The sequence below is a fragment of the Corapipo altera genome, unplaced genomic scaffold (genome assembly GCF_003945725.1).
Source record: "Corapipo altera isolate COAL_440 unplaced genomic scaffold, ASM394572v1 98, whole genome shotgun sequence".
In the NCBI taxonomy this organism is placed as follows: domain Eukaryota; kingdom Metazoa; phylum Chordata; class Aves; order Passeriformes; family Pipridae; genus Corapipo; species Corapipo altera.
In genome coordinates, this window is record NW_020884914.1 from 1,467,992 (window position 1) to 1,491,820 (window position 23,829).

Here is a 23,829-nt window from a genome sequence, read left to right on the forward strand (position 1 = left end):
CTCTAAGTAAGTGTGTGCAGCTTCCTTTCACTGTGTGTGCAGAATCACTTTCTGAAGTGCACACCAGTGTAGTGACTCACCTTCTCAGTCTCCAGCACTGCCCCTCTCTACCTGTGCCCATCAAATTATTGCACTGGAGCAGCAGAGCCTAAACAAAGCCAAATTCTTACTTCAAAAACCCTGATTCCTACGTAAGTAATGCAGAAAAAGCAAGTTACTTCTATCAAAATATTTTATTTTGAAAAGCACAGGAACAATGGTATTTGTGACCAGCAATATCCTTTTTACAACAAATTGCTCATCTTGCAAGACTGTACTTCCCTAAAGCAGTTGTGGTGGTTGGTTCCAGGTTAGATCTTGTCAGAACAAACCTGTTCCCACAACCCTTCTTTGTTTTTTTTGTAGATGCGAGGTTTGCTGTCGGGGAACAGGGACCGAGATGGAAAGGGATGTGCTTTGAGAAATGTTAATGTAGATCGCATGTGGGAAACAAAGTGGGGTGGCTCAGCCAGGGGCGACGTGGAAAGATTCTGAAAGAGAAGATGGGAGCAAGAGCTGCTTGATATTCAGAGCACAATGTTCTCCAGATCCTGCCTTCCAATAAGGATATTCCCCACCCTTCCCAGGGCCAGCAGTGCACTGGAAGAAGTTCTGACAGACTGCATCCCCTCCTCTCTACTCAGCCAGAAGGGGAAAAAAAAAGCTCAGTTTCAGGTACCTGTAAAATCTGGGCATCATCCTGTTCCAACCAGAAGTCCACGTGTGGGAAAGGCCCCCAGAAATAAGGCCCAATACGGAGCTGTTCCGTCTTTGCATCGTAGATGTTGGTGAGCTGTAAGAACACAGGGAGCCTGCAGGGTCAGACAGGGCTCACACTGGCAAAGAGCACATTCCCTTGGTCTGAGGGCCCTGGGCTCAGCTCCTGTCCCAGACAGACCGTGGGCCAGCTCAGCCCTTCCTTCCGACTGCGGTACCTTGAACCAGTTCTGACAAACGTGACATTAAACAGTAACAGCAAACCCAGAACCCAGAGAATGCTACCAAAGAATTTTGTTTCCTCAGACTTTGGATGTTTGTCCCAACTGGTCTCCCCTTCTGACAAAAATACCGTTTCCCCCCCCCCCCCATATTATTTTTACTCACTGGTGCTCCTGTTAAAACATGGGCTGAACGCAAATCCTCATCCGGCCCTTTTTCTGGGAAGGTTGCAGGGAAAATCTCTGCTGTTTTAACATTCACAGCTGGGAGGAAACAGAGATTAAAATACTGAAACAATTAATTCCTACAAGGCGTTTGTTTACAGTGACCATGTCCCCAACACAACTGTGTTGCAGAACTTCAGAACCCATCGCACTCTTGTATTTCTCAGACCCCTGAGCCTGCAACAGCACATTTCTACTCCATTTCCTTTGACAGCATTTCAATATTCCACAGATGCATGAACTAATTAGAAGAAACACTGAATAATCAATAAGAAGGTTGAATTCGAAGCAGAAATTTAGTGCAGTAGCTTGATATTGATAAAATCATAAGTGCAGTTAAAGGAAAATAAATCTGCTTGCCTTTGTACACAGCCCCTCCTACATGTGCAACTGTGGTACCACAAGACAAGTATTTCTACCTTCACCTCTGACAGCAGCTTGTAACTTTTAGGATGGACTTCAGCCAGTCATTAACTATAAGCCCATTTACCACTGGAATCTGAAAAGCAATCCAGTTACAAAAATATAATTAAATTCTAATTTACTCACCTATTCCATAAATGATTGGAAAGTGAATATCCTGTTCTTCTCTATCATTTAGTTCTGTAAGAGAAATCAACTTGTAGGACTTTGGATTTTTCTGTGAGCAGCATTCATTTAGTTGTTCTCTGATAACATACAACAGAACTGATGTTGTAAAGACAGAAAAAAACCAAGGAAGCCTAAAAGAAATGTGGAAAAGAAGGTGCAGGTGCAGGTCTGCTTGAGGCCTGGAGCAGAGCTGTCTCCAAACAGAACAGCTGGTTCCAGCCAACTGCCCCCCACTTCTGCATGGGCAATTTAGAGGGAAAAAACCACAATGCAAAATGACCACGATGCCAGTTTTCAAAGATGTAAGTCACCAACAGCACTGTCACGGAAAGAGGATGGAAATATGACCTCAACATGATATAAAGGAAAGGAAATAACTTCCTGTAAGTGACATCACACACTGTGAACTAACTGAAAGAGTTAACGAGTTCACTGGACCCTGTAGGGAGGTCCAGCAGAGCAAAGGTCTGCAAGTGCCCTTCTCAATTGTCTCATAAGATCTCCACAGGTACAGAGCCTGTTCCACAGGGCAAATGTGCCAAAATAACCTGGCCAGGATCACGAGTGGCTCTGCTATTGGCTGCAGTGCAGCAGAACTTGGTAAGGAGAGAATCCTGCTGCACTGGCTCTCTGCCACCACCACACACACTGACCACAAGAAAACGAACAATTACAAACGGTTATGGAGGACTTGTGCTGTTCTGTCTTACAGGACGGATAAAAAGCCATGAAAAGACCCCTGCCCTTTGATTTCAGTAGCTAAAGGTATTTCAAAACCCAAGGAAAGATTTTCTTACCTGTTACACAGAAGGTCACTAAGTGAACATCATCTGGCTGGAGATCGAACGCTCCTACGGCAACAAGGACAGCGCAACGTGTGAGTGAGGGTGCAGGGCAGGGCTGGGTGGGCACTGCAGTGGTGGGCACACACCGACACCACTGCTCCTGGGGAGGGCACAGCAAACAGCCTTTTGCATGTTTGCTTCAAACTAACAGCAATTTACAGAGAGGAGCCATTTGTAATAGCAAAATGTGCTAAAAAAAAGTGTTGTGCCACTCACTGTTTTTAGTGACACTGGTTTAGCTCTGGCATCACACCAGCTCTGATGTAGTTCACCATACACATTTAGCAGCTTATATTTAAATGTTTTCTCCTAAAATGTTACATATATAGTGAGCAAACCCAGTCTTTCACTAGGTGTAAATTAAAACTGCCTTTCACCATCTTAAACTCCAGGAAAAAAATTCCTCTTTTTTTTCGAAGTTCTGACAGCAATACAACAATTGATTCAAATTGTAACTTGATGCTTGAGAATCAGAAGGTTGAAAAAATAAGTTAACCAAAATACCTTTTTCTGTACAGAACTCTCATATAACATAGACCAGGTGTAACAGCCATGAGGCTGCAGCCCAGGGCCTTTGCTGGTTCTGTTTTCCTTTTTGTTTATCCCCTTAAACACCTCCCTCCAATCCTGACACCTGCCCCATCCCTCCTCCCTCCCCATTCCAGTGGGGCTGAAGCCTCTCCACACTCAAAGTGCTCAGCACAAGGCAGAGCACTTGCAGGTAGGCAGGTACTTTATGTTTCCAATCTCTTAGTAAAGCACTGCCATCACTGCTCTGGACTATGGATTTTATAAACAGACCTGACATTTTTCATCAGGCAATTCCAAACAATAATTAAATTTTACCTCATCTCATTAAGGTATGAACTGAATGGTAATTAATGAAGTCACCCACACTCACAGATTTGGAGAGTGTCACCACTTCCCAAGATCACACCAGGAGTCAAACCCAGCTGAACTGTGCCCCAACTCTCCACAGCAGAATACGAGCCAGGGGGAAATGACCAGTTCAGACCCTGCATCCCACACACTGCCCATGGAGCAGCCCCAGCAGCCCAACCCTCTCCGAGTTCTCAGGCACAGAAAAACACCCTTCAAAACAAATCCACGTTTCTTTCCAGTAAATGACTGGGGACTCAGATTACAAACAAACTTTACCCACATCCAGCCAGAACTATTGTTTTTGGACATGAGAGTGGAAAAAAAGTGAACTTACTAAGAAGCTGATTAGTAAGTTTTTGTGATAACTGCCTATCATCATTGAAACCTCCAACTAGGTGCACTTCCAGCCTAACAGAGATGGAATAACAGGAAACAGCAATTAAAAAGACATCTCAAAATGAATAGCTTTACAAAAAAATCCCCAGCCCAAACTGCAAAGCAATCATTAGAGAAGCCTTATTACAATCACATGCACCAAGCTGGTTTGCATTACACAGCAGGTTATGGTAACTCCATTCTCAGCACTTGAGGGATCATAAGGAACTGGCACAGAACAAAAGCTTTTAAGAGGCATTACATACATGCAATTCTAACCCAGGGGCATCTCTGATGGTCAGCACCTCAGGTTTGGATGGAACTTTGTAACCTCCTTTCAGTTCCCAAAAAAGGGTTAACTAAACATGAAGATTTTTGTTCCCATGACCTCCTCACAACTATTCTGGACCACGCAGCAAGGTTCTTCTCCTAAAAGTGTCTGTGTAAAGACAAGTCCTTACAAATCATGACTTTTAGAGATCACATCTTCTAAGTTCATTTAGTTTTTGTTCTTACCAAACTGCAGGGTCAAAAACCTGCACATCCACAAAGAGTCTTGTTTGCTAAATTCCATTTCAGAGCTTTTTACCAATTGTCCTGTCCCACACACCTCTTTTTTCTTTTTTTTTTTTTTTTAATGCGGACTTGGAAAAATCCGAGATGGATTCTCAGATACCAAAAAGAATTTACAAAATTAACACTCTAGAAGGAAAAATATAAACTAAAAAAACAGTTATTTGGAAAATTTTGCACATCTGAAACAAAAGTGAACTGGGAAACAGTAAATGCAAACCTCACAGTGATTTTACAGAGACACCATTCAGAACAGAACCGTGCTTTAAACGACTGCTAAAAACTGCCCCAAAATCATCATCAAGGAAATCATTTTCACTTTACATGTGGCTGCTGATTAAGAGAAGTTTCCTGCACAATGACCTTGCCTGAACCCCATATAATCACACAAAAATTTCCTGCTGTATAAGCTGCAGCAGCCTTTGTGCAAAGCAGCACACAAGAAAGGAGCAGAGCTGACCTGCCACAGCCCGTGGTGTTTGAGAGAGACTTCACTGAACTCATGATGAGCGACACCTCGGTCTCTGTGTCAGACCCGTCGCAGTGTGTCAGGCAGGTGGCTCCGCTGCCTGGGGAAGGCACCAGAAGACAGTGACTTAGTGACTATTTTGTTAACAGTAACACTTTACCCTGCTGCAGTATGGTAAGAGTTGCACCCACCACCACCAGCCTTCCTCTCGGGACAGCGGTCTCTGGCAGAGGACATGGACTCACTGAATGAGGCAACAGCCTCTGCACGTGCCCATTGTAGAACCACAGCTCATGTCAGGGGTACAAGCACCCTCTTAAGCAGGACCAGGAAACGTCTCTAATGTCAGAGACCCAGGCACATAATGAGGATCTTCCCAGAAATCCCACCTCCGTAATTTCCAAACCCTGCTCCCACACTGCTGAGCACAGCCCAGGGCTGCAGTGCCACTGCCACTGGCCACAGGGGCAGAGCAGGTTAAACATCTGCTCACAGAGCAACCACAACGCTGAGCCTCTGACACCAAACACACCCCCTCTTGGAACAAGTGGTTTAGTTAATACTTATGTGACTTTTGGAGATTCAGGTTTACACAAATGTAACTGCAGTTTATTTTATTAATGCCACATAAACCATTACTAATTCCTCACTTCAGGGGGACAGGTTTTGTTCTGAATGTCCTTTAAGGATACCTGTGTGTCGGAGCACAACTATGTGGCAGGTAGTTGCATCATCTGATCCAAGAATAGAAACAGAACCTATTTTAAAGGAGAGAAACACCGTAAGAACTCCCTTCACACAGTCACTGCTTCAGCAGAAGAGCAAATGTTTATGCTCCTACACACCATCTTTGGGGGTGGTCACTGCAAACTCTCTCTGCTGGACATAGAGGAGGCCTTTGGGTTCCACAGTCTGAGCAGGCTGACTTCTCAGAAGCTTTGCCTTTTCCTAAAGATAAATGATAACAGAGACTACAGCGGCTGAATTCTCAGATGTATGCATTGCTTGACAGAAACATCACCTCTGAAAAGCAAAGGGACTCAGGTCAGAGAGAAATGTGTATTTTGGATTACAGAGTATTCTGAATTTTGAGAAGTTTTTGCTTACCTGCCACTGATCAAGTTAATAGTGAAATCTCCTGATTCCAGAGACACACAAAACACTTTTCCCTGTTTTACAGACCATAAAATGGAGGCACAACAAAAAGCATTTGCACTTGGCAAAGATTATACAAGAGACAACACCAGAGCTGATCTTGGAAGTTTAATCAGGACAAGAAACTTTGGAAATGCAGAAGTTTCAGCCTTCTACTGCCACAATCCATAATATTTACTTAACACTTCTCAAAATATCGCTGTCTATTAGCTTGCCTGGTGCAGGGAAAACCCAGATTCCTGGGCTATGACTACTGCAGTGCTTCACCACAGACCCGCTGGGCAAGAAGCGGATTTGCACGCTGGCGGCTCAAAAAACACCCCACAGTCCGATCAGATTTGCCCTGGTTTTCTGCACAAATTCACGTTCTACGAAGAAACACCTTCTAATGGCAAACACCTTCCGAAACAGCTCTGCTCAGCATTCCCGGCTGGCAGTCCGCCGCTTGGATAACAACACATATATAACATTTATACAGTGGAAGCGAGGTTAGCACCTTCCCGACAGTGACCGCCTCGGCTTTTATCGCCAGTTTTTGTTATTTCGGGCAGACGGGCCCGGCCGAGGCAGCCCCAGCCCGGCCGCTCCGCTCGCACTCGGGCGGTCACCGCCGAGCCCCTCCCGGGGACACCGATTTTATTTATTTCGGTCCCCCCGTGTTGTCACAGCGGTGCCCGGGGCCGCCCCCGCCCCGCCCGGCCGCTTCACGCCCCGGGGCCCCTTCGCTCACCTCGAGGTGCGGGTGTGCGCGGATCATGTCCCCTGTGGGCCGGGACAGGTCCACCCGCGCTCCGTTAACCAGCAGCGGCATCTTGGCGAGTGCTGGGCCGGGCCTGGAGGCGGCTCCACGCTCCCTCCTGAGGCCGCGCCGGGCCGGGCCGGGCCGGGCGGAGCCGCGCGGGGCGCTGGGAAAGCGGGGCGGTGGGAAAGCGGGGCGGCGGCACCGGCACCGCCCGGGGCTCGGCAGGGACCGGCCTGGAGCTCGGCCCCGGCACCGCCCGGGGCTCGGCAGGGACCGGCCTGGAGCTCGGCCCCGGCACCGCCCGGGGCTCAGCAAGGACCGGCCTGGAGCTCGGCTCCGGCACCGCCCAGAGCTCGGCCCTGGCACCGCCCGGGGCCCGGCGGGGTCTGAGGCGAACACGGAAACGCGCCCGGGCTCGGCCCCGCCTGAAGATTTAACCCGGTAACCTCGCCGAAACCCGCCCCTCCTCCCGTCACTGCGGGGTCACCCGTAGGTTATGGTATGAAACCGGTTTGGAAATAACAGCGATAAAGCCCCGAATTCACAAATCACAAAATCAGTTAGGTTGGAAAAGACCTCTGAGATCGCCGAGTCCAACCTCTGACCGAACACCGCCGTGTGTCAGGCCATGGCACTCAGTGCCACGTCCAGTCTTTCCTTGAACATCTGCAGGGACGGTGACTCCACCTCCTCCCTGCGCAGCCCATTCCAAGGTCTAATCGCCCTCTCTGTGAAGAAATTCTTCCTAATGTCCAACCTAAAACTCCCCTGACGCAGCTTAAGACTGTCCTCTTGTCCTATCACAGTTGACTGGGAGAAGAGACCGACCCCCACACCACCATCCTCCACCCCAATACCTACAAAATTAGGTATTCATACAATCCCAAAGACGACCGTTTTTCCTTTAAGATCAGGGATTTTTTCCTCCAGTTGTCTCAGTAAGACAGCAAGAAAGACCACCGTGGTAGCAGCAGAGTTAATTTACCCTGCATGGAGAGTGGACAGCCAGGCACCAGGACTGTCCACGACCCACAGAAAACCCCCAGTTCGACCTTTCCATCCACCTTCACAAAAGTAAACTGTCCCTGGAAGTGTTCCAGGCCAGGCTGGAGCAACCTGAAAAGTGTCCCTGCCCATGGCAGGGGGTTGGAACTAAATGATCTCTAAGGTCCCTTTCAACCCAGGCCATTTGATGATTCTGTAGCAGACCTTTTCTTCAAAAGGTACCCTGACTCTCTCAGATGACACAAAATTCCACCTCCAAATCAGCATTCCTGTCACCGGTATTTACAAAGTCTCTTTAGCAAAATGCCAGCACCTGCCAGCACACCTGCCTGCACTTACACTGAGCAAAGCAGAGCTGGCACAGCTGAGGGTCCAGAAACACTTCAACAAGTAAAAACTGTACAACTTCAGTACAGACAGTTCAATGTCTGCATACTTTTTGACATTATACTAGTTACAGGGATTTTTTTTTGTTGTTGTTCTAATGAGACATGGAAGCTCCTGAATCACATGCCTGGTATTAAAACTGCAGAAGTTTTAGCCTCATTTTGGAAGAAGCAGCTGAAAGGCATATTTGAAATGATGTTTTTCTTGCTGTTGATCTGAGAAGGGTTCTTGCATGCCAGGAGAAAATGCAATTATTTCAGATGGAAATCTATTGTTTATTACACAGGACTGACAATAAAGAGGACTAAAATTAAACACAAAAACTCAGTTTATACAATGATGAACACATTCACTGATGCACTCTGCAATGTCATCCCCAGAACTTATTTCTGCAGTCTGTCAGAACTAACACCCTGGCTTTGAGAAGCCAGGCTACACAGAGAGCACCTCAGTTACATACAGAAATGGGGTTTTCTCAAATGTGTAAGTATTGCACTGTTGGCATCACTCTTTATTGGTTCCAAATAAAAATGTTGTCTTGAAAGCCTCCAAGTTCAGATTCTAAAGAAGGGCAATTAGAGTTTAGTCCAAATGCATAAAATTTTCAACTCAGTGCTACACAAATAGCATTTTCCCCCCCACTGTTTATATTTTTACTTAAATCTAAAAGCCAGCAACCATGAAAAGACAAGAAACTTCAGCAGAGAAGCTCAACAGTGACTGACACATGGACAACACAAGGACACCACTGACACTACTTTCTTTCCACAAGGGAAGATTTTTTTTTTTCCTATTTTCAGCATTCACATATAAACTTCAAATCCTGCAAATAAATACCTGTCTCATAGTGCTTCATAAGCACTCCGAAGAAAACTATCTACAAATAACACATTCAGCTACTCCCTCATTTTCAACACTTCCAACAATCATCACTTTTACATGTCTGAACTTTCATAGCTGGGAAAGGTGCGTGTCAGCTACAGATTTAAGGAAAATTAGTGCTTGCTGTCTGAATACACTCCACTATCAAGTGGCTTCACTAAAAACTGCTCTATAGACAGGAAAAGCCTAAGAGATGTGTGTAGAAGAACCACTGTCAGACTGGTTCCTGGCCTGTCTATCGAGGGATCACACCTTTACTTTGAAATGAACTCTAGAAGAGTCATCAGAGTAGAGTCTGAACACTGACAGGGGAATTCTGGCCCCCACACAAATCAGCAGGAAGAAATACCAGAATTTCACCTCTGATATATAAAACCTTGTAGAGAAACATTAGTAAACAAAGTTTTTAAGAGTCAGGAAAAACTATATAAAAAAAAAATCCCTTCGAAGTCATAAAAACCATTTCAATGTGAAATTTGCAAAGTATCACCCTATTTATTCTCTAAGCTTTTCTAGCAACGTATGACTCTACTATAACATATCTGTAGAAATCTGATGATTAAGAAACAATAATTTTTCTCAAATGTAGTTACTTAAAACACTTGCCAGTTTGGAAATTTGAGCTAAAGTCTCTGTAAAGAGTGAAACATTGCACACGAGTTTTCAGCCTTCTCACTTCTGACGCCCCATGTCACGGAGGGAACGGCACATAACAGTCTGGAGGGGAGCCAATGCTGCTCCCGGGGCTCCGGGTGCTGGACTCATAGGAATTGGGAGCAATTCCAACCACACCATCATTTTGAGGGGTTTCTCCTTTCAAGAAGTCATCGTCTTCATCTTCGGAAGTACCCTGAATAAATTCAAAAGGCTCGGTGAGAGCAGAAAGATACTGTCAAATCTAAGAGATCTGGATTTACACTACAATTGTCACGACCAGTAAGAATGGTAAGAGAATTAGATGTACTCTCATTATGAAATATGGGCACTAAATCACATCTAGAGTGGATTTTCCAGTGACATCATTGTGTCCATGTTCTGAGAGCGTTCATAAAGCTTTCACAGGGGTCCTGTGCTGCAGAAGAGAGGAAAAGTGCTCAGATCAATTCCTAAAGCTTCCAAATTTCAATCACAGTTTAGTGTATTCATACCTACTTTAAAAAAAAAAATCCTGCAACAGAAGAAGCTGATAGAGATTTGGAAAAAGCTAAACTGCATTTTCATCAGGAAAGATTAGAAAGATTACCTTTTTAATTGGTTTCTTTAGATTCTCAAGATCTTCAGCACTCAGCTCTTCCCAGAACTGATAAAGAGGATCAATGGTTTTCTTCGATCTGAGAGAGGAATCAAAACACAGAATGAGCTAATATATTCAGTAGAAGTCATATATATTTCATTTTAATAATACAATATAAAATGCTCTGACATTTTGATAGCCCTCTCTAGGATTTCACAACCTACTCAATTAATCCCTATATAATCCTCAATTAATCCCATGAAAAAATACCTCCATTTTGCTGATAGGTATAAATCACAAAGGTTTGCTAGAGGACTTCTGGTAAGGTCATGTCTCCTAACTCCTAACTGGGTATTTTTGACAGCTGCACTGTGCTCGCAAAAAAAGCGTAATTTTCTTCCAAAATTTTAAATATTGTAGAAACAACTTTTGTTGTTATATGAATATTAATATTATTAGTAGTCTCCCTTCTGTGGAGATGGATTTTTTTTTTAAGAGACAATAAAAAGCCAGAATGTTGCTCTCTACCATAAAAAGAAAGGTATTTTAAATAAGCTGAAGTCACCAATCAAGAAGCAATATACTGACAGTGCAAAAAACCCAAAATAAAATGACAAAAAAAGGACACATCACCACCATGGTTCCAACAAAACATGATTTAGGCTAACATGACATTTTAGAGGCTGCTTACAACAAAGAAAAACCAAAAATCACCAAACATATTAACTAGACCTTCCAGGAAACTGGATCCTGTCCCTTCTTCATTGCTATCTGTCACAGGAGGGGTACATTTCAATTCAAACCTTTGACAATCTCTGGTTAAAACACGTAACATGAGAAGTACTAAAGATCAGTGAGGAAAGTGAACTGCAGAAACACTGACAGGTTCCTACAGTTTTTATTCATTATTTCCTGCAAGGCAGAAAATCAAGTTGTTTATTTTTAAACCATACCTTTTGAGGATGTAGGGATCGAAGGGGAAGAAGCTGTCCAGAGGGTTAGTGCACGTCTGCACAAGGTCACCTCCGGTACCGCTCCGAACAACTGGGATGAACTGCCTGTTGTTCCTCTCAATAATGGTGTAGCAGAACACCAGCTGGTATTTCCTTTAAAAAAGGTAATAAAGAAAAGGTAAGCACTTCTAGCACATCTTAAGCAAGGATTTCAGATGGTATTAAAATATGAAGTTATTTTTTAACAAACATCACTTCTATCTTCCATTTTCCAGGTGATACTAGGAGTTTCAAGATAGTCACAAGGTAAGGAGCCTGTTCTCTCTTCCTCTATACTCAACTTTACTCCAAGTAGAATCACACTGGCTCCAACACAAAGCAATCACAGTGCTGCAGGCTTTCATTAGAAATGAACCAGAAATAAACTTATCACACCTGGAACATGGGCAGTATCATGTCTTAGATGATATTCAATACTGAGCCTATCAAAACCCATGTTCTAAGTACTGTTCTGGTTTCAGATACACACCAAGGTCTGAAGCTGAACCTGAAGTAAGTGAGTAGGTACCTGGTAATTGCAGCAAACAAGTTGACAACAGAAGGGATACAAATCTTCAGGGGGTTGAGCTGACACATGACAATGCGCTCGAAATTTAAACTCTGCAGATATGACAGGCCTTGAAAATAAGAACAATCGACAAATACAGGTTAATAACATCATACAAACTGAACTTAATTTCTAACAATTTCCAGTGTGACAAGTCTGTACCCTGCACAACACCACAGGAGCACATCCTAGGACGCTCTCTCCCAGTGGAGATCTGGCCCACAGCTTGTTCAGCAGAGAAGTTACTCAAGTAACAATAACCTGCCACAGGTGAGGGACCCTCCTAAGACACACACTAAATTTCCACACCCATGAGAAGCACTGACAGAGGCAGAGTCATCAATACAGATTATTAACTGAAGCCCATGCTGGTTTTCTACAGTTATCAGCATTGTTTTCAATAGTGGGGGGGAAAAGATCACTTAGCTTGGTAGCCCAACATATGTACAAGCCATATCATTTGCCTAAGAGCACAACAGCATAAACTTGCCATCAGATACTTGACTGAACTGACAATTACAAAACACACCAACAGTAAAAGCTGCAAATGAATCCTTTCAAACCAAATATACTCACCTTTCCTTAAGTTTCCATCCAAAAGTTGTTTATGACGGAAAATAAGTGTATAGAACACAGCCTGACATGTAGAATAAAATGGCCCATGGAGAGCTACATCACAGTAGGCATTAGCTCCTGTATCCTGATTATCAATGTACTTATGCATCCAGTTCACCAGAAGATCCAGACATGCTTTTACTGTGCTACAGGGGAGGAAGGGGGGGAAAAGAAGTGTAAAGACATCTCCTGAAATGGTGCAGAAAAGCTGTTAAACAAGTATTCAAGGATCTCAGTGGTTATAAAAACATCAGTAAGAAAACCTCATTGAAAAAAATGAGATTGTGCTATGAGCTTTCTCCTTTATCTCAGCATAAACTGAATCAATCAGCAGCCAGTGAAAGCACAAGATGCCAGAAGAGATCAATCCATGAATACACGTTGTATGTGAACACATAAAAAACAATCAGAATCCTGGGCTACAGGCAGTACAGAAAGAGATGCCACCCATGTCCATCAGGTAATTCCAAAATCCAACTAACTTTAATGTTAAAGTCACTGTGCCCACCCACAAAAAAAAGACATTTTCACCAATCTGCTCGAGTATTTTAATACACCTGCATCAAAATACTAGAACACCTGTTTTCTGTCCCAGAGTCCACATAAAATGCCACATATTGGGCACTAAAAATATCTGCTTCTGAACATCAGATACACCAGGAATCCATGGCTCTGCCTGAAGTCAACACAACCTACCAGCCATGCTCAGCACTTCTTGGTAAGTGAAGCCTGAAAGAGTAAGCCATGAATCCCAGCAATCATTAGTCTGCATCCTGTACATGCAACACTTTCCAGAAACTTCAAACCAATACTGAAACAGTATTGCTGAAAGGACACACAAGCCCCTTGATTCAGGTTTGCTGGCAAAGCAGTGGGAATAGCAGACCAACACTGTGTGTGCATTCTGTGAATTCTGCTCAGCAATCAGCACAAAATGTTTGGTTCTGCTCATGTATCAGAACAACTTACACAACTGGAATAAATTTAGCTCTTGCCAAGAAGCTGCCAATGTAACTCCCAGCAGTCTGCCTGATCACTGAAGGATTGTTTGGATCCTGCAGTTTTTTCCAAAGGTGGTCTAAAAACGCCTCAGCCAACCCCTGGAAAAAGATACATAGAAATTGTGAGCTGTTATACTGCTAATATTTAAGTAATAGATTCCTAATACTCAATTTCCATAATTTCTGTAACCAAATCATTAAAAAAACCCTACCTATAACTGTAATAAATAACAATTCCTATACATGGTGGAAGAGCACTCACTTCTGTGTCTCTTTCTATAATACTCAGCTGTAAAAAGCAAGGGGAAGAAGTCTAGGAAAGAATCAGGAAAAGATACACCAGAAGTGTTTAAAAGCAAGTGTGAGAAGAAGGTAAACATGAAATGATTGTTCACCAAGTCTTGTAGCAGAAGCAGTCAGGGACATCCAAGGAAAATAGCAGGAAAAAGAATTTAGAGAACAAAAGTGATTCTTAACCTTCAATGTTATATTGTGGAACTTTTGCCACACAAGTTTGTGATGCCAAGAATTCACATCCTTACAAAAAGCATAATATCATGAGATACTTTCTCCTTGAATTTGTCCAAATGTTGCCACCATCAGAGACAGGGCAGTAGCTTAACTGGCCTTTTAGCTACTTTCATGCAAAAAGCATGTGTGTCCTTATTTTTATGTGTAAAACAAAGAGCAACAGTTTGTTGACAGAGATGGGAAAATGAGGGGGGAAACAACAAACAGCAGACACAATTTTCAAATATTAGATCTAACAGGACAGTTATCTTTAAGAGAGTTTTGAGATGCTGAAGAAATGTGCTGGAGCACCATGCCTTGGGTGCAGAAGCCCAACTCACTCTTGTAAAAGGGGTCCATTTTAACCACATTTGCTTAGATTCCATCTGTGTGCAGTTTATGGACAACACAAGAAGAGCAACAGCAGAAAGAGAAACTTTAGGAATGAAGTAACAGAGAAGGAAAAGAAAACAAATATACTAATGATCCTCATGTACTTGCTATCTTCAGACTGGAATTACAGCAGAAAACAACTATTCTATGTATAAAAAAAAGCCAAAACAAGGATGCAGAAATGACAGAGGACACTGCATTTTAAAACCAGCTTTTACTCACCAATTTAAAGCTGCAGATGTAAAACATGAAATACTGTACATGACATGAAGCATGCGTTGGTAAAATGAGCTTGTCAAAAACAGAAACCAGATCCCGATACAAGTCCTTTGTGTTGCTGATATTGAGTTTGCCTACACAACAAAGAAACAGAACAAAATGAGACATTTCAGGGTTTTTTTCTATCCTCGTGCTGCAAAAGTGGTAATTGTATCTTTTTACACCAGTAAGAAGTATGTAAAGAAACACTGTCAAACTGACTTTTCAGCTTATCTAACATCTAAAAAATACTTATAGTAAGACCTTCCAGGTCTTCAGTTCTACTGCTTTTTAAGGTGTTGTATATAAAGAATAGCTCTGTGTGTGCACACACATATGAAACTGGTAGACACACAAACTTTGCAATAATATGTTAATTCAGAAGAGCCAGAAAAAAACCCACTGAGAAATAAATCCTCTGACTTATGTGGAGAAGATAAATGGTAAAATGGTTTCTAAATATTCTGTTTTAAATATATAAATCTAAGGAATTCAAGCCCTTAATACATACCAGTATGAGACAATTCTTTCATTTTTTTTCCTAACACAAAGCCTTGCTGTAGCAATTCCAACTGAGTGACGTGTCTGGTTGTTTTGATCTGCTTCCAGTCCTTGTACTGTTGAAAGGATCCATAATTCTAGCACTCAAGTAGAGCAGATGATAAAACACTTATACCCTGTCACAGTTTGGATACAGTATCATATTTATGGAATTGGAATGTCTCCAACTGAGGACTAAACCTTTAAAGTCACAACTGTACCAGCAACACTGGGCAGAGGCAGGAATGTGGACTAGAGCCCGCTGCTGGCTCTATCTTGCAGCAGCAGAAAGCAAGAACTCCTCATTTGTGTTTCTTACTTGTTAGCAAAACAATAAATTTGGGTATAGTGCAAGTGTTCTTACCATCCACATGGCAAACATCTTTAATGTAGGAAAACAGGATGGTCATCAGGATGTCGAGGCGCTCTGCAAGGGGATGGGCCATTCTCTCACTACTGGAAGAGACAACTTTGTTTCCTTTTCTTTCTTCATCTTCCTCCTGGGAGATAAAAAATGGCACAAGCAGCTTTTATACACACAACATCAGAGGATGCAATTACAGGAAAAGTGAAACAAAATTTCCCTTTCAGTGATATACTAAAGTTTCATATTTTTCTTAGCAGAGCAGTATCTAATTACACAGTATGAGCAAATCTTTGTGAACTAAGCCAAACACCATGAATTCTTTAACTAGCTTTATGCAGAGCTGCTTGTGCTTTTACATAATGAAATCGATTCACTGCATGTACACTGGGTATTTACATGAATAAAGTCAACAGCTGAGAACACATTAATCATTTGTTATCTGTTCAGGTTTCAAGAGCTGTGTGCAGTGCAGTAACAACAAAGCAATAATGAATTCCTACACTTAGTTCACAGCCACCTCAGAAGTGAAAATTTTACTAGAGAAAAATAGAATTTTGGTAGAACAAGATAACCAACCATGTCAAAAAGTCCCTCCTCTGTAGATTTCTCCTCACTACCAGAGTTATTAGCAGTTTCTTCAGCATCTTCAATATCTTGCTGTGGAGTGCTAACCTGCAGTTGTAAACAAGAAATTCATTTTTATTAAAGCATGATAATATGAAACTTTTTTTTTTATTACTCACATAAAGGAAATGACAACATGAGTAAGTTATTGACTGGATTTTGTCCTGGACTAAATAACCATTTTAAAAGGAAATTATATGCCATACACAAATGCACACTCCAAAGCCCCCTGAAACTTTACCTGCCAAATAAAAGCTCTCCCCAGACTGTTTATATGCTGAGGTAAAAAGCCTTGCTCATTTACAGAGCTACTCCTCCTGTCTTTTTTAAGATGGTAAATCCTTTTACTTCAAAGAGATGATATGATCACTCAACCACACAAAGAGAAGCACATTCTCTGCATATCAGCACTGATCACCACAGAGCAGTTGTTTTGACTCTGGCAGGGACATTCCAGTAGGGACTCATAGCACACACCATACAGTTCCAATGGGAACATCTTAAGGCTGGCAGTGGAGTCTAAATTTGGCTGGTTTTATGCACATTATCACAAGCACTACTGCAGCAGATTTTTTGTCGAGCTTAAAACTGAAGTGTATTTAATTTCCTACTCTGTATTTTAACACCAAGCATCCACAAAAAGTAACACAGAATAAACTCACATCCAACTTTAGCAGCTTTTCAACAATAAGCTCCAGAATTTGAAGCCTCAGAGTTGGAAGGTACACCGTAACTCGTAGCAGGTTATGAACATAACATTCCTGTAACACAAAATTAATTGTTATCTATAATAACGTCAACACAAAGTCTAATTTCTGCCAAGGACTTTTAGAAAGCAAGTTTCTTCATTTATTATCTAAAGACCCAGAAATAGCTTTAAACAGATTGTATTCAATCTAGAATAATTTAATGTATAAACATCAACTTTCAATTAACTACTTAATCTATTACTGCCACGCAAATTTTCCAAACTACCTCTAGATAGAGTGTGAATATTCTATAAGAAAGTTATTTCCATAGGAGTTTGTCTAAACTTTCTGTAGGAAAATGAAGCCTATTCCCCACTACATCTAGAACCAGCTATACTAGAACTGCTTAAAGTGAGACTCAATACATCTTTATTTCAGATTATTATAAAATACCAGCAACAATTCTGAATTCCACAGGTCTGCCTCCTCAGTCATTCTGACTATGAATCAAGCACGTTAACAGACAAGTCTTGTGAGCATGCATGGGCCCCCCATGTGTACACAAATATCTACAACAGACAACACTGCAACTTTCACACAGCAGAACTGTCAAGCTGGTACATAAAATCAGGTAAAGCACTACATTTGAGTACATCACAGTCTCTCTGTGAATATGCATTATAACACAACCTTTAATTACATGAGTACATATGATTTTTTCACAGGCCACCTGGCTTGCTCAGTACATAAAATGAGTAGAGATAGTTTAGTGAGAATGTGTAAATTGGAAATATTTAACAATGCATAGATCACATTTTATTATACTTCATTCAAGCCTTGCCCTGAAAATAGTTATGTATTTTTCATGACTTGTTCCTCACTGAGCTGCTAAGTAAATAAATCTTCTCCTAACACCATATAAGAGCTATTATGCTCCCGTTTTACAGACAAGGAACTGATGCTTCAAGTTATTTGGATTAAAACAACAACAAAAATAAAAAAACCTAGCAAGATACATAAAGAACTTTGGGGATTTTTCAGCACTTGATGTATTCAAAACACAGCTTCAACTGAACTTGGCTGGAGGAGCAGGGCTCTGCCTTCCTGTAATATAAAGTGCCAACTTATCAAGCTGGAACAAGTAAATGTAAAGATGACACAAGAGCCATACCCTGTCAAAAGTTTCCAGCTTGTTTCTCACTACACATGAGCACTGTACCAAAGCTGTACTAAAACAACTTGGGGCTCTGCACTATTGGCAGTTTGGATTTCACCTATAACCCTGACAAACACCCTCCAGCTTTGATAACAAACGAGACAGGTGTCCTACCCATCTCCTGACTACACAACCCTGAGACTCATCCTCAAAGAGCTCCATCCTGTGCACTGATTAAGAAAGCAATCCTGTGGAAAAGATATGTAGTTATGTCATTAAAGACTTGCATAATGCTTATGCACAAAGAGCTTCAGTATGCTTGGACAACCTTATACTAAACAGACACAACCATATACATATGGTTATTACAAATATATTTATACATATAAAAATACTCTCAAAAATCTGCATTCAATGCCACCAAATCAGTTGTAATACTATTTTAGTACATTTATACATTTAAAAGAAAAAGTAAACAAGCCGAAAAAAATATTCACAGCTCTTACCAGAGTTCTTTCTGATTTATTAATGAAAGGAAAGTATTCCACCAGTATTGGCATGAGAAACTGTGGTGTCCTATAATTAAAAAAAATAAATAAATCAAATGCAGAAGTTATGGGTTATTACCACGAAAGCATTCCACCAGTTAATGAATATTAGGAAAACACATGCAATGAAACTAAGTAGTATACTTCCCATTAAGAGAGGAAAAAAATCATCAGTTCAGAAGCTTTAAATCTGCAAGGGAAGGGATGCAAAGCCATGGGATTATATACTTACGAAGGAACGTATCTTGCAACAGTTTGCAAAGCTCTGTGGCATGTATCGAAGTTTTCAGAAACATCTAGAGAAAGAAAAAATATTCTTATGCATTTGTTTACAGAAAACTAAATTAAGAACCAGTAGAAACAGTTCATATCAACTAAACAACTGAAAGATTCCCGAGGAAACCACATTTGCCAAAATGTTCCTTGGGGGAGAATGTACACTGAGGTAAATAAAATGGAAACCAAACAACTCCTAACTATTCTTTGCCTTTGAAATGATCTAGGATAGGGAATATTTTCCTACATATTCTATTCCTACAGATACTGCACCAATAGGAATATTTTGAAAGTAACAAGGAGCGGGTCAGCACACCACTGATTTGAGTACAAGAAAGACTTTGACTTGGTTATTTAAGGATGCACTGTTTCTTGATGTTTTACTTATAATCTGCTGAATTTTATAAAAAAGGAGCAATACATACTGTATACTTGTTCAGTAAAGGTATTACAGCAGCATATATAAGCCATGCTTCCTTTATACTCACTTTCATCATCGTCATCAGAATCTGAAATGTCCACATCGTCTTCTCTGATGGTTATCCGAGCTAGAAAAAAGGGAGGTTATTACATCAAAACTGTACAAATCTTACAGGTAACAGGTTCGAGGCCAAACACACTGCACTAGAGTCTCCATCAGGAGCAAACCATAAAAATTAGCCACAGGACTTTATAAAAGAGTGTTTTATTCACAGAACCAGAAGGCTCTTGGGGACACCTAACATGATCCTCACAGCAGCTGTTAGTTTTTTAGTAGAAATAACATTACACAGTTCATCCATTTCCAAGACTTCTTCAGAACAGGATCTGTGTTGGCCACTAGAATATGCCTTCTAAAGTCTAGGTACAGAAAACTATCTGTATTACAAGTCAACAGAGAAAAAAAACCCCAATGACTCAGTAATTAATTGTGATGTTGTACTTACAGAATTTATCTGGGGAAGACATTCTGATAAGCAAACAAAGAGGGGAAAAGTAACTTACGGGGGACAAACTGTGACACAATCATCCGGAGGCACGGCCTGAGATGGACAGTCTGTGCTGACACCAGATTGCCAAGAAAACCCAGATATTCTTCCACTACCTCTCGGCTCCTTCTCAACCATGGCAGCTTCTGAAAGTAAGCAAAGATCAAGATGTCAGAGAAAGATGTTTTGAGTACTAAACTCTTAATCTTTCCATGTAGCAAACCGATATTTACCAGTAAAATGTTGACCAGTTGTTCAAGCTCTTTGGTCAAATATGCAACAGAAGTTCGAAATTCATGGAGCCAATTAATGATCTGGGCATCCTTCAAATAAGCAGAAAAAATAGATAACTATTCCAATAAACAGTATTACCTATTAGTAGAAAGTAACAAAATCCTTAAAAGTCAAATATTAAGACTGTAAATAGAAATTGTTTCACATTAATATGTGAGGAAATTTTTTGTGTTCTCACCAATGGAAGTTCTTGAATGCAGGAATATGTGCAAACTGACTCCTAAACCAACAGCCTGCCTGGAAGGCTTCAGCTGCAGATTAAGCAAGGCATGAAACCTCACTCACATAGAACATACTTTAAAAAAATGGCATTCAATCTTCTTTTTCTTTTTTTTTTCCTCTAGTTTAAACAGAAGGGACATTCAAGTCTTGAAACAATACTGAAACAGTAGCAAATCCGCTGACTTTGCCTGTATGCTCCCAAAGGTCTGCTAAAAACATTTTACAGAATGTTCTCTCAGAGAGAAAAGGAACTCTATAGCATGGTGCTTCCTGCAGCACCCTGTTCACTGTTTTGTGGTTTAATCAAAAGGGGGAAAAAAAAAGGACAGCAAATGTGGTGGGTACTCACAGCTGTACAGAAAGGCTGTAAAACAATATTTCTGGGTATAACTACTGAATGCATATGTATGTTACTGCCTAATTCAACAAGTCCTTAGTGAGAACAGAAGGTAAAATTTGGTGCAATTTAAAGTGCGAAACCATGGTTTGATCTACAGAAGTAGCTCTAAAATCAAGGCTCAGTGACAGACTCATAGGTGGAACAGACTCATAGGTTTCTCACTCTAGAGCAAAGAGTCACTAAGTATGAGACACCATTGACAGAGATCCTGCATATATGCATGTGTATAAATAGACAATTGCTTTCTTTCACATTTAGAGTTTTAATTCTGAAAGTTTCCACAAAGCAAAAAGCTAGCAAATGCACCTAATGTTTAAAGCAGAGGATTTGTGTAAGCACCAGAATGACTTAACTGATGATTACACTCAGACAGATGAACTTTAAATCATCAGACTCCTGACTATGAAAACTCTTACCTTTATGTCTGGATCTGACAGCTGATGCTTCAACAACTCAAAATCTGTGGTATCACCCTAGCAAGAGAAACAAAAATATTCAATTTTTTTCCAGCAAAATATACCCATTTCATCAACATATTTGAACAACCTATTATTGATGAACATTAAGAACACAATTAAGAACATTATGTGCATTAAGAACACAAGCAAGGGAGAGACAGCTCAAGGAAAGCTGAGGCAGCAGTAACAGGGTGCTGAAAGACACCCGAGGGTTGGCTCACGTTCAGCTGCTCTCCCTGCAGACACAGCCGGGATCCCCGCGCACCCTTTGGCATAAGCCCGGCTTCACACCCACCCAGGCTGACTCACGGGGGAAATCTTTCCACCGCGTTCAGTTTTACTCCCTAAGCCTTCACACACGGTGTCGGGCAAGGCGAAACGAGTCTTCGCCCTGAATGACCCCCTTCCCCCCAGGACCCAGCGCGGGCAGCCCGGACACAAGGGAGGCACCCGCGGAGCCGCACTCACTCACCTTCTCGTACTTGAGCAGGATCTCGGTGAGGGTCCCCCCGAACCGCACCGTCTTCCTGGGCGGGGAGCTGATGAACTCGTCCCCTCCCAGCATGGCCACGGCCCCGCGCCTGCGGGACGGGGAACGGCGTGAGCACCGCCCGCACCCCCCGGCCCCTCCTCAGCAGGAGCAGCCCCTCGCCCCGCTCCCGAGGGTCTCCCCCCCGGTGTCCCCCTTGCCTTGCGGTGGCACCGCGCCCGCCGCTACCGGGGCCCGGGGCGGCGCGCCCCGCGCCGCCCGCGCCGCTGCCCGCCCCGCCACATGCCGCTGCCGGGCGGAAAAGGCAGCGCGGGGCGGCGGAAACGCCGAGCGCTCCGCCCCTCGCACCACCGAGAGCCGGGACACGGAGCGGCTCCACAGAGAGCCGGGACACCGAGCGGCTCCACCGAGCGGCGGGAGGGAGCGCCGGGATGGGGCGGCTGCGGCTCTGGCCCCGCCCGCTGTGGTGCGGGAGGACCGAGCGAGCCGGGTCATTAACTAACACAAGGGTGAACCCAAATACATGTCTTGCCTTTTACATAACTGCTCGCTTGCTGAATTTTACATCTTGCATCCACAACTTGCTTCCTGTTTGTCACCCTGAAGTTGTATCCCAGCTGCTCTTTATAAGCCTCAAGCGCCGAGTTAAAGGAGTCTATGTGCATTTGCAGACGCACGTTAAACTCTTGCAAATCTCTGCTGTCTGCTACCAGCTGCCTCCTCTTGCCAGTGTCGAGGTCAACATCTGGGGAGGTCTACATCTGTCCATCTGGGGAGCACCTCTTTTGAAGTGCCTCCTTTCCCGGGTGTCCGAGCGAGGGGACGCTGCCCCGGCTGGAAGAGCTGAGCGGGTCCGGAGCGGGCTCTTCTCGCCCGGTGCGCGGGGATGGAGCCGGGCAGGAGCAGCGGGGAGCTCCACGGACAGCACCGTGGGAGCAGACCCCAGCACAGGGAGTAGGGAAGCGGAATTCCAGGTTTATCCACATCGCCACGGCGGAGCGATCCGAAGCCGAGTTTTGGCACAAGCAAGCAATTCCCGGTCCCGTGGGCAGCTCTCCCCGAGCGATGACAGCAGAGGTGACACGAAGGGCACGGCCGGCCAGGACATGCAGGGTTTCCAAAACCTAGCACTGCAGTTCGGAAGGATAAACTAAACGATTCGAACAACTTTAGCTGAGACTAAAGAAGGCCAAGAATCTGGTCTAAACAAAACGGAATTTGACCTTGGGAAGCGTTTATGCATTTGCTAGAACAGAGGCATAGGAACTTTAAGCGAGATTTCTGGATGCTTTCATCCTCTCCTTGTAGGCCAGGTCTGTTTGCCTCTCAAAGCATTGTATACACACACACACAAGTACTACTGTTAGAGTCACCTGGGTAAGTATGAACAGGGACATGCATCTCCTGTTTAGTTCTTCAGTAACACCCAATCTCCTCAAAATTTGCCTTGGTTGAATACATAACATTTACTTCACCAATTCACACAAACTAGTTCCAGCAACATGTGACATTATTTGACCTTAGCCCTCTCAATCAGCTAAACACTTTGGCTTATTCTCTACACAAACTGCTCCTCTAATAATTACCTCCCTTCCAGCAACTCTCACTCCCAAAAGTCACAAACAGATTTTTGTAGGCGTTCATAATAATATAATCTCTCCTTGGTGAAGGTGTTCCCATTTAAGTAGACAATATTACCACATGAAAACTTTCTTTAGGTGCAGTCCACATTTAAAGAGTTTAATAAGCATTTACTCCATCCACATAGTTAGAAGTTGGGGGTTGGTGTTTTTCCTTTAGTGGAGTACAGGATGCCATTTTGAGCTGGTTTTAAGGCTTAACCAGATACAAAAGACTTGTGTTCACACTCCAGGAAATGGAATTTGGTTCTTTGTCATTTTGGCCGTGTTTTTAAACAGAATGCAGAGGACTGTCCTTAAAGTCTAACTGAATTCTAGCTTTAGCTCTACAACTCTGTGTTTACACAACAGCAAGCAGTTCTATACATGTACAAGAACTTCTTTCCAGTCAAAAATGTAAAAGTTCTTTGAATGGACTTTGTGCTGCTTTCAGCTACAGCTGATAAGGATATCATGAGACTAAAATAGTGTTAAATAA

General features: G+C 42.7%; 3 protein-coding genes across 7 annotated transcripts in view; 1 reads left to right on the forward strand and 2 right to left on the reverse strand.

Annotated features, from left to right (window-relative positions):
* Nucleotides 1–1,754, forward strand: part of PDXDC1 (pyridoxal dependent decarboxylase domain containing 1) — a 28,484-nt gene extending 26,730 nt beyond the window's left edge. For both annotated transcript variants that reach the window (XM_027654895.1, XM_027654896.1), the window contains exon 24: nucleotides 406–1,754. In XM_027654895.1, coding sequence (XP_027510696.1) covers nucleotides 406–534 — 129 coding nt within the window. In that variant the 3' untranslated portion in view covers nucleotides 535–1,754. The remainder of the gene's footprint in view (nucleotides 1–405) is intronic.
* NTAN1 (N-terminal asparagine amidase) lies at nucleotides 215–6,976 on the reverse strand. 2 transcript variants are annotated; one of them, XM_027654898.1, is made up of 9 exons: nucleotides 6,823–6,973; nucleotides 5,783–5,885; nucleotides 5,630–5,695; nucleotides 4,929–5,037; nucleotides 3,855–3,928; nucleotides 2,591–2,644; nucleotides 1,752–1,805; nucleotides 1,144–1,241; nucleotides 215–832 (listed from the first exon to the last, which is right to left on the reverse strand). In XM_027654898.1, exons 1-9 carry the CDS (start codon nucleotides 6,901–6,903, stop codon nucleotides 680–682), a joined length of 792 nt encoding a protein of 263 aa, XP_027510699.1. In that variant the 5' UTR covers nucleotides 6,904–6,973; the 3' UTR covers nucleotides 215–679. The 2 variants fall into 2 exon arrangements, with proteins under 2 accessions (XP_027510699.1, XP_027510698.1); XM_027654897.1 differs by lacking the exon at nucleotides 215–832 and having other exon boundaries at nucleotides 948–1,241; nucleotides 6,823–6,976.
* Nucleotides 6,977–8,480: 1,504 nt separating this feature from the next.
* On the reverse strand, nucleotides 8,481–22,370 carry RRN3 (RRN3 homolog, RNA polymerase I transcription factor). Of its 3 annotated transcripts, none has more exons than XM_027654925.1 (18): nucleotides 22,244–22,370; nucleotides 21,694–21,802; nucleotides 21,180–21,236; nucleotides 20,081–20,170; nucleotides 19,864–19,993; nucleotides 19,368–19,427; nucleotides 18,836–18,899; nucleotides 18,562–18,631; nucleotides 16,873–16,971; nucleotides 16,163–16,258; nucleotides 15,584–15,719; nucleotides 14,644–14,774; nucleotides 13,487–13,617; nucleotides 12,479–12,663; nucleotides 11,864–11,972; nucleotides 11,296–11,448; nucleotides 10,352–10,439; nucleotides 8,481–9,958 (listed from the first exon to the last, which is right to left on the reverse strand). In XM_027654925.1, exons 2-18 carry the CDS (start codon nucleotides 21,784–21,786, stop codon nucleotides 9,800–9,802), a joined length of 1,851 nt encoding a protein of 616 aa, XP_027510726.1. In that variant the 5' UTR covers nucleotides 21,787–21,802; nucleotides 22,244–22,370; the 3' UTR covers nucleotides 8,481–9,799. The 3 variants fall into 3 exon arrangements, with proteins under 3 accessions (XP_027510726.1, XP_027510728.1, XP_027510727.1); XM_027654927.1 differs by lacking the exon at nucleotides 22,244–22,370 and adding an exon at nucleotides 21,912–21,930; XM_027654926.1 differs by lacking the exon at nucleotides 22,244–22,370 and having other exon boundaries at nucleotides 21,694–21,836.
* Nucleotides 22,371–23,829: the final 1,459 nt, after the last annotated feature.

Excerpts from the sequence above, each read along its gene's own strand:
- NTAN1 (XM_027654897.1), bottom strand. The coding sequence starts at position 6,903 with ATGCCGCTGCTGGTTAACGGAGCGCGGGTGGACCTGTCCCGGCCCACA. Across the intron at positions 5,696-5,782 it reads AGTGACCACCCCCAAAGATG|GTTCTGTTTCTATTCTTGGA; the intron begins GTGTGTAGGAGC and ends CCTTTAAAATAG. Across the intron at positions 1,806-2,590 it reads AGTGACCTTCTGTGTAACAG|AACTAAATGATAGAGAAGAA; the intron begins GTAAGAAAATCT and ends TTTCTCTTACAG.
- RRN3 (XM_027654925.1), bottom strand. The coding sequence starts at position 21,786 with ATGCTGGGAGGGGACGAGTTCATCAGCTCCCCGCCCAGGAAGACGGTG. Across the intron at positions 21,237-21,693 it reads TCCTGCTCAAGTACGAGAAG|GGTGATACCACAGATTTTGA; the intron begins GTGAGTGAGTGC and ends TTCTCTTGCTAG. Across the intron at positions 19,994-20,080 it reads AACTGGTCAACATTTTACTG|AAGCTGCCATGGTTGAGAAG; the intron begins GTAAATATCGGT and ends GCTTACTTTCAG.